The 10,000-nt window shown below is 33.2% G+C and overlaps 1 protein-coding gene across 1 annotated transcript in view; it reads right to left on the bottom strand.

Moving 5' to 3' along the window:
- Nucleotides 1-10,000, bottom strand: part of DNAH7 (dynein axonemal heavy chain 7) — a 4,771,155-nt gene that overhangs the window by 1,306,417 nt on the left and 3,454,738 nt on the right. Inside the window, exon 45 of the mRNA XM_044073696.1 lies at nt 682-872. Coding sequence (XP_043929631.1) covers nt 682-872 — 191 coding nt within the window. The remainder of the gene's footprint in view (nt 1-681; nt 873-10,000) is intronic.

Raw genomic sequence — 10,000 nt, 5'->3', positions numbered from 1 at the left:
TTACAAAAAATGGCAAATGAATATTTGTAGGGACAGATATTTTTCTTGGATTATGAGATATAGTTCTTTTGGCATTAATTACAAAAAAACTATTTTCTACAATAAGAAAATAAATCATCACCTGTGTTAAACAGAAACTGTTACCATCTAGTTTTCACAAAGTCATTACTCAGTCAAACCTTTTAAGTTACAAAACACAGGCAAAGAAAGGCACATAGCTTTCACCTTCATTTGTATGAAACAGTATTTGTCAAGGAGTGCATATCTTAAAGGAGAAAATTGATTTCAACTACCCGGTCACAAGTAAATGCAGAAACCTAATTAATTGCAGAGAAGATCCTCAGGGCTTAGTTCAAGACAAGTAAGAAGGGTACAGAAGCATGAAATGTTATTGCCAAAGTCTGCTAAGTAAACCATAAAGGAAGACATCAATAATTTCAATAAATCTGCTTTGTTTTAATAAATAACCACATTACGCTTAACAGAATTTGCTTATATTGACAGTGCATCTACTTTTATTAATGATAGCTCCTTCAGAAAGTGTCAAAAAGCAAAATAAATGATTAAACATTTGATCTATTTACCTTGTTCTACTGTTGGCCAAATTGCCTATATAAAAGGTGCACTTTTTAAGATTATAATAAACAGTGAACAAAATGTATTAATTATTATTGAACTGACCTTAACAGATGTTTCTGGAAGATAATGTGGATTTCTCAGTTTAGTTGTTATATAAAATCGGAAATCAGGGGCATACTCAATGGTAGAGTCTCCAAGTCGGATACATATTGATCCTCCCTGTTTAAATGTTTGCTTCAGCAGTAAAGGTTCCAGGATTGGGTCTAGTTCTTCTCCAACATTTTCCAATAGCACTAGAAAAACAGAAAAACAGTCAAAGGATTATATCCCATTTCTCAAAGTTCAGTTTATGTAACATTCAAGTTTAGCAGTATATCATCAATTTTTGCTATAAAATTTTAGTTACCACTTACTGTAAATAAACAAAAAAGAAATGTAGTGGCTTCTCTGTATACATCCATTTTTTGAAAGAAACAAATTATCTTTTCCATCTTACTTGAGACTTTATAAAATATAGAGCTCATGTAGCGGCAGTGGTCAGAAAAGCCTTTTACTTGGTTCATCTTATAAGTAAAGGGATTGCATCCAGAAAAAAAGGAGGTTATTACCTCTCTATACTCCTCCCTCATTAGACCAATAATTGAGTATAACGCCCCATTTGGTATGTACCTTTCCAAACATCTGCACCAACTAGAAAGGCCACTGAAATACCTAACAAAGAGAATCCATGGCCTCCAACACCTGTTCTATGTGAACAGGCTCAAATCACTATCACTCTATTTGGTATTGTACAGATTGCTCAGAGGAGATCTATGTCTTGCCTCCAGGCAATCTCGGACCCTGCCCTACTAGAGATGCTCCATATCCATAAATCTAACTCCTCACACATTACCCACTCAAAAGGCCTGAATCTTATATATGTCAACAAAACCTGCTGGAGAGACAGATTTGTCTCCCAGAGGCTGCCCTATTTCTGGAATAGACTTCCCATTCATGTCAAACAGAGCACCTCACTGACCCTCTTCAAGTGCAACCTTGAGTGGATGGGTAACCACAAATTTGTCCCAGGGGTTCAACCGGTGTCCCTCACTGACAAGGGCAAGAGGTGCTGACTGAGGATTCTTTTTGGGAATAAACTCTTAGCCAGGCTTGTAAGGGCCCCAGGGCCATTAGGCTAGTAACCTCCTATGAACCTATAGACATACTTAGCTCTACAATAAACTCAATACTGACTTGCTGCTTTATTTTTTTGCAATATGAATTTAGCAGTAACAGCATAAAAATGTTAAGTACTCACCATAACATTCCATCTGTGTTGTTCATTTTCATTCTTCCTCAACTGATGGGTTTGGATCGGAGACTTGGCTCCAACTCGGCTGCTTCAACCAGATTACTGGATCCAAAACTCTCAAGCTCTTCCCTTTACCCACAATGCCCTGCCAACCTAACATACCTCAGATTGAGTTTGCTGCCCCAAGATATAAAGGAACAACCTGTTACATAAATTAAAGGCAGAAAGGAAAGGAAAGGGGAGCTGGAGCTCAAACAAGCAACACAGGTTCTTGTACAACTCCTAGATCTTTCCGTAAGCAATAGATGGAGCAGGTAGGCAGAACGTTGAGTAAAAATGAAAGTGGAAGACACAGATGGAACATTTTGGTGAGAACATAACTTTTTTATCCGATGTTTTTCTCATTCATTCCTCAAATGATGGGACAGAGTCACCAGCTACTGGAACCTTGGGCGGCCATTATGGAAGGATATTCCAGAGTACTGCAGAGCCAAAGACAGCTCTGTTCCTGGAAATCAAATCAAATTTGTAATAAACAATAATGATGTGAGAATTAGTCCAAGCTGCAGCTGCAAAAATGTCATTTAAAGAAGGCATTGACCAAAAGGCTGAACAGACTGCCACAGACCATGAGGAATTTGCTCTAGGAGGCTTAGGCAAGGATAATCCTTTTTCACTATAGACAAAGGAGTTACATTCAGTAAACCATTTGGCCAATGTAACTTTGGAAACTGGTTTGCCCAATTTGTTAGGAGAGAGGGAAACAAACAACTGGTCAGTTTTCCTGAAGTCTTTGATTCTATGAAGATAAAAGCAAAGTTATCTATGCACATCCAAATGATAAAGGATATACTCTCCCTAATTTGAAAAGCTTGGAAAGAAAACTGGTAGATTAATGACTTGGTTTATGTTGGACTCAGAACCTACCTTAGACAATAAAGATGGGTTGAGATTTATTTTTTTCCTCAAAAACGTTTTATTTTTCATAAACAGTTGAATAAATTCCATAGTATTTGTATATAACATCTTAATAACTGTACACCATTTACATCAGCTTGACACTATAACAGAGTTCAATTACAATTACTTTATAGGTATAACAATCCAGTTATCAGAGTGTATCCGTTCGGGGGTCTATATCATTTCATTGAAAACTCATTTCATTGAAGCTTAATTCATTGACACATATTCACTGAAAGCTCACTTCACTGAAAACCCAATTCACTGAAAGCTCAATTCACTGAAAACCCATTTCACTGAAACTCATTTCGTTGAAAGGTATATATGGCCTATTCCCCACTATTGTGCGATCCTGGAGTTAGTGTATAAAGTAAGAGGGGGTGGGGGGTACAGCCCCCACATTCGAAGCACCCACATAAAGTGGTTATATGTTGTCTTCTGGAAGAATTTGTTCATTATACTTGTACATATCCATCTATATGCTTTAAAATATTTACAATATGTGGGGGGCTACTCCGCCCACACCCTCCAATGTGGGGGGCTGTGCCCCCCTTACTTTATATACTAACTCCAAGATTGCACAACAGTGGGGAAAAGGCCATACATACCTTTCAACAAAATGAGTTTCAGTGAAATGGGTTTTCAGTGAAGTGAGCTTTCAGTGAAGTGAGCTTGAGGTGAATATGTGTCAGTGAATTAAGCTTCAATGAAATGAGTTTTCAATGAAATTATATAAACCCCTGTTCAGTTATTGTAAAGTGTCAATCAATGATAAGACTTTTTTTCCATGGATTGTTAATAAATGGCTTAGGATGAATCCTTAGTTCTTTAATATTAATTTCCAATAATGCTGTGGTCTTCAGTAAGCTGTAGAAGTCTTCCAAAGACAGTATTGTGTTTATATTCCATCTTCTTGTTATACACTTCCTTGAGTTTGCAAGTATTGTCCATAGTAGATACATATTTGACTCATTCAAATGAGGACCTTTGTAAACATTTAATAATACTAGAGATTTAGATAAGTTAAATGATTCATTAAATGACATTTGTAAAAAGTTTTTAATACCATTCCAAAATGGCTTAATTTTAACACAATCAAAAAAATGTGATTCCAATCTGCACTGTGTATTTGCTCATACCTCCAACATATACTTTGTGGAAGAAGTAATTTTATCTGGAGTTAAGAATGCTCTGTGCAAGCATTTCCAATTAAAAACTTTCCAGTATTGTGTAAAGGATGTATGTTTTATTGATAATATTTGATTTCATTTCTTCAGTTAGCTATAATGAGTGTCATTTTGTTATATAATTCCAATATGAAGATTTGGGTGTTGTTTTATAATTTATCAATATCTTGTAACTTTCGAAATACTATTTCCCATGTCATAATCATTATATATGATTTCATATAGGTAATCCATAAGTTTAAGTATTTCTTTAAATGAAGAATTACTAATTATTCTGCATAAATCTTGCGAATATATCAGAATGCTTTGCATAGTTAGCCAGTCTTGTTATGGAATTTTGTATGTTGTTTCTATTGTTTGCATATCCGGAACTTTTAGTTCTTCTATGCATTGAAACCAACAAACAAATCCTCTCTGTTCGCAGGAATTAATTATTTCTTTGTATATTTTATGTGGATAGCTATCTCTAACTAGGAATGGTATTAAAAGATCAAACCAGATTTTTAAATCTATATTTGCATTAATAATTTTCCTAAATGAGTCAATGCAATAATTAATCATACGAGTTTTAGTGGGCTTAGTTATGTTATATTGCATACTAATACATAACATGTGCCATGGCAAATAGTTTTTATCTGTTATTTGGCATTTTTTTTTTGTAAATCAAATTTATTTATTGATATTACAGTTAGTAATTATTTCCAATTTGCAGAATAATTTGGACTTATCTAATCTGAGATTGTTTTAGATATTGATGCTTTTATATATGTTTCTATATCAGGAACGTTTAATCCTCCCTGTTTCCATGGTCTGATATGATTGATGTATTAAAGCTATTCTGTTTCTTTCAGGAAACCATAACAATTTTATTAGGCATGAGTTTATTTCTTTGAGTATATTCCTTTCTGGTAACAGTTGTATTGCCAAAGCTATATATAGAATCTTAGGTAGTAAAACCATTTTTATTAACTGTAGTTTATCTTCAAATGTTATTATTTTGTTCCACTTTTCCACAGAGATTTTAACTGCATTGATATTATTGTACTTTTTTGAGACTAATTCATTATTATCCTTGCATAACTCAATTCCTAGATATTTTAAGGTAGCTTCTTTTTTTCTCTATAATGTGATTCCCCTTTGTCTGCAATTCTTTTTTTTTTAATTTAAAAATACAAATTTTTATTTTGATTTATTGAAATTGAGTCCTGAAGTCCTGTAAAATGTAGCAATTAAAATATCTAATTCTTCTAATGTCTCTTTTGTATTGGATAATGTTAATAATATGTCATCAGCAAAGAGCATTACTTTAGAATTGTATTGTTCATAAACATCTACTCCTTTGATTTTTGTATTATTACGTATTGAATCTGCCAATATTTCAATAGCCAAGGCAAATTGAATTGGTGACATGGGACATCCTTGTTTAGTACCCTTTGTTATATGTATAGATTCAGAGGTGAAAGGACCTAGCTTAACATACGCTAAATTATTTGTGTATATATATATTCTTTAGTAGATGAACAAAGGAAGGAGGAAATTCAAACAACACCAACATTTTGAATAAATAGACCCAATTTAGGGAATCAAAGGCTTTCTCTATATCTAAGCCAATTATGAGTGTTTCTTTATTTTCTTTATTAACATAATCTATAAGAGAAATTATCCTTTTAATATTGTCATGTGTGTGTCTATGATATATAAATCCAGTTTGATCATTTATTGTTTTGGATAGTGATATTTTCATCCTGTTGGTTAATACTGTCATAAATATCTTATAGTCATTATTTAATAATGATACAGGTCTATATAAGGTACAGAGATTTGGGGATTTTTTTCCCTTTAGGATTGGTGTGATTAAGGAATACCTCCAAGACAGTGGTATTAAAGCATGTGAATGAATTTCTAATAGAGTTTTATGGAACAGGGATAGTATCTTTGAAGGAAAACATTTTATATATTTCCATAATTATACCATCTATACCTGGAGCTTTAATATTTTTACCCTCTTTTATTGTATCTATACCTGGAGCATTATTATTTTTACCCTCTTTTATTGTATCTGTAATTTCTTTGTGGGATATGGGTGGCTTGCAGATCTAGTTTTAATTTTTCTGGTATTTGTTATATTAGAACATTTTTCATCTAGATTCAATTGATCAATATGTATATTTTTCTTTTTGGAAATGTTCCATATAGTGATTTCTATAGGCATCAAGAATGTTACCTATATCCGAGACATTTTTCCCTTTCTTTTCATGGAAGATACTTTTAATGTTATTAGTTTTTGATTGTATTTTGATTCTTATGGATAAATTATGTAGATATTTGGGAGAAGTGGCCAAGGTATTCATTTTTAGTTTTTCTAAAGCTAAACTAGTTTTATGTGTTAGAATTTTGTTGCATTTATTGTTTAATACTTCTACTTTCTTTTTCATCTCCAAATGATTTTGATTTTTTTCAGCTTTTAGTGACAAAAGTTTGGATTGTAGATCTAATACTTCAGAATCCCATTTTCTGATTTTTTTATACCAAGTTAGGGTTTTACCATATATGTAAGTTTTTAACGAGTCCCTTATTATTTTATTCATCTCTGTGGTGTAATTAATATCTAAGAAGAACTGTAATTCAGATAATAACCAGGGTTTGAACTCTTTAATTTTTGTTATATATGCTGGAATTCTGGAGTTAAAGATTAATGGTTTGTACCCATTTTGAAATTTTAGTATCAATGAATTTTGGTCTGAATAGGGGCAGGGAGTGATTGAGAAATTAATGACTTTAGAGTGTAAGTCATAGGCAGCAAATATTTTATCTATTCTAATTGGGTAGCAAATATTTGATCTCGATTAGAAAACAACAAAGATTTATCTTCTTTAAATTTGAAAGTATCTACAAGATGAAATGATTCTACCCACTTGTTTAAAGCTTTTGATACAGCAGATATATGCTTCAGTCTTTTATTTGCAGTTTCAGAAATATCAAATATACAGTTAAAATCTCCTCCTAATATTAAGTTACCTTTATAATTATTGGAAATGAAATCCAAGTGTTTTTTAACGATTCCTGATCCAATGCCAGGGAACCAGTATAGATTGGCTAGGGTCCATATTCTATTATATTTAACTATTACTAATGCCATAAGGCCCTCTTTATCTTCATACTTATAAATTATTTCTGGGTTAATCACATTTGTTTTCCATAACATTGTTACCCCTTTTGCCTTTATCTTATAAGTGGATTGCGCCAATATCATATATTCCTTAGGATTCCATTTGTAATTGTCATTTGTTTTGAAATTAGTTTTTTGAAGGAAGATAATTTGTGCTTTGTTTAGTTTTAAATATTTCAGTAGATTTGATCTCTTGCTAGGATTGTTTAAGCCACTGGTATTTAAAGATAATAAAGTTAAATCCATCTTAGGTTATTTGGACTATGTATTTTTTGTTTTATTGTGACTATTAAACATTTTCCTCTGATAACTATAAAGTATATGCTTGAGCTTTTAAAGGAAATTATCAGTTTTATACTTTGTGTTTACCAATAAAGTAATTTTTTGGTCAGGCATACTAAAATTGTTTTTGTGAAATAACAAATTTAAACTAATAAATATTAAAAGTAAGATCTGCACTAACCATGGAATGAAAATCATTCCTAATCTGATGGATAAACCTAAGTCCATCAGATTGTCACTCATACCTTGACAACCCAGAACATCTGAGCTCCATAAATTGAATTATCATATGGATAATATTTGTAATAGGAATAAGCAATATTTATATTATTTTGAACAGATATAGTACTATTGTAGATTAGACAGAATTCTAATGCAATATAAATGTCTACTTATTGTATAAGCAATATTTACATGAAAGATAGATGACAAGCAATTCATAGTAAATTAGGATGTATCACATATAAAACGTCAGTAAAAGATTATTTAACATATTCACCCTTACTGATGTAGTCTTTCAAAACTTATTTAATATAAATAGAGGGTAATGATAGTTATACCTAATGTTTATGGGTCTATATTATGTGATTGAACAGTGAAATGTTCGAACACGTAATAATCGACCCCTAAATATCAAACTGTCAGAATGTTGAACGGTTCAGTGAAGATCTCCATACAGTGCAGACATGGAATTTTTCCATTGTCTGCATTGTAGTGCAATCTCAGAGTTGGTATATTTAAGTAGCAGGGGGTGTGGGGGGCTTGCCCCCTGCTTAGTGTGTTTTAATGTTTAGTTTGGGTTTTTTTTTTTTGCCATTCGACATATGGTGTTTCAATATTTTGGGGTCGATTACGTGTTCGAACATTTCACTGTCCGGTCACGTAATATAAATGTAGGTTTATAATACAATGTATTTTACTAGATATATCAGAAGTTATATTTCATTGTTTGCCAGCATTTAAGTAATCACTTTGTTTGTTGCTAACTTACTTAAAGCATCAAGTTTGTTTTATGTAAACATTGATGAAAGTTAGTTCATTTTAATTATCAGTGCATCCCCCCCCCCATTTCCTACACATAAGGATTTTCATATCGGTCATTTCTTATTATAAAATGAGTGAAATTGTAGGTTAAAAACAACAAATTCACTTATTGTGATTAATGATTTACAAGTTCCCTTTCCATATTCATAAATTGCCATTTTATGGCATATACTGAAAGTTTTTATATTTAAATGGCAACATTCTATTTTGTATACTCAGCAAAGGTTAAACTGAGTGATTATTATCAATTTAATACTATTTGTTCAGAATGTGATTGTTACATTCTGTGACATTCCTAGTTCAGGCTTCTATTGTTTCCCTTGAACAACTTTGTCAGTTTGATGTCATGTATAAAACATTAGTTACCTTGGTAACAGCTTAAGTATTATGTATGGTCAAGATGTATTACAAAACCACAGTTCAAGTTAAAGCAATTATATGACTTGTTATGCACACTTACTTATATGAGAAAATCATCATGCTTCCCCTTGATGTTCAATAATAGTGTATGTCATAGGTTGGTACTAGGCTATTGGCCCTACAAGCCTAGCCATAACAATTCCCTGGCTATTTCTTCCCACAATATCTACCATTTTAAATTTGAGTTATAGCAGGCTGTTGCTAGCTGGCAGCACTGCAGTTTTTCAAGATATTATCATTTGAACTTTGGAGAGGACGCACTGAAATGATGTTTTATTGAAGTCACAGGTACAAAGAGCAGTTTTGAGAAGAGTGTGACATAAGGTAGTCCCCCTAAGGACTACAATGAATGGCTACATGTTAATTAAAAGTTTATGTACATGTTTTGGTGGTGTAGTTTAGAAACACTGCATGATTGCATACATTAGCTGGTGAAGAGGTGGCTGATATTAGACTTTTTAGTTTTGAACATGCGGGGAAACTCTGTTGCTTTAACTGTGGTTCTGTAAATGTTAAAATAAAAGTTCTTCTTCAGCAAATAGGTCACCATGTCAATGCTGCTGTGGCTCTGCTTGTGGCTGTCTTTTGTGCACCTTGGAGTTGAAACAGGTGGCACAGCTTCCCACTGGCCTTTCTCTTCTGTTTCTGTGTTCTTATTGCATCTCAGAGTGATTCAGTGGAGTCTGCATGTCCTCCCCGCGGTTGAACGACATGCGTGAATGGGCATGCCTTCATTGAAGGTTGGGCTGGCACCTTGGCACCGTAAAAATCTACTGCCAATCATTAGCGGACCGGAGTTCCGCTGTGGCAACCCCTAACTGGGAAAAGCCAAAAGAAGAAGATACTGTGCCACTGAAGCATGTGTTCTTTTGGGTCACTCTATTCTGATTCTATTTACTGTTGGATATCACTTTCAAGGTCCCTAATGAGCATTCTTTCAGGAAATACAATGACACGTTGTAGACCTGTCCTTGGGAATACCCCCACCCCACCCTAGGGCAAAAACAACTGCAGTGAGCACTGCCAATGGAACAGAAATCTGGAAGGGATTTCCCTGAGTCAAGTTCA

Source organism: Protopterus annectens, chromosome 6.part0, assembly GCF_019279795.1.
Source record: "Protopterus annectens isolate FY-2018-M chromosome 6.part0, PAN1.0, whole genome shotgun sequence".
Taxonomy (NCBI): Eukaryota; Metazoa; Chordata; order Ceratodontiformes; family Protopteridae; genus Protopterus; species Protopterus annectens.
The sequence above is the reverse complement of the archived record's forward strand: the minus strand, read 5'-3'. Positions and strand labels throughout refer to the sequence as shown.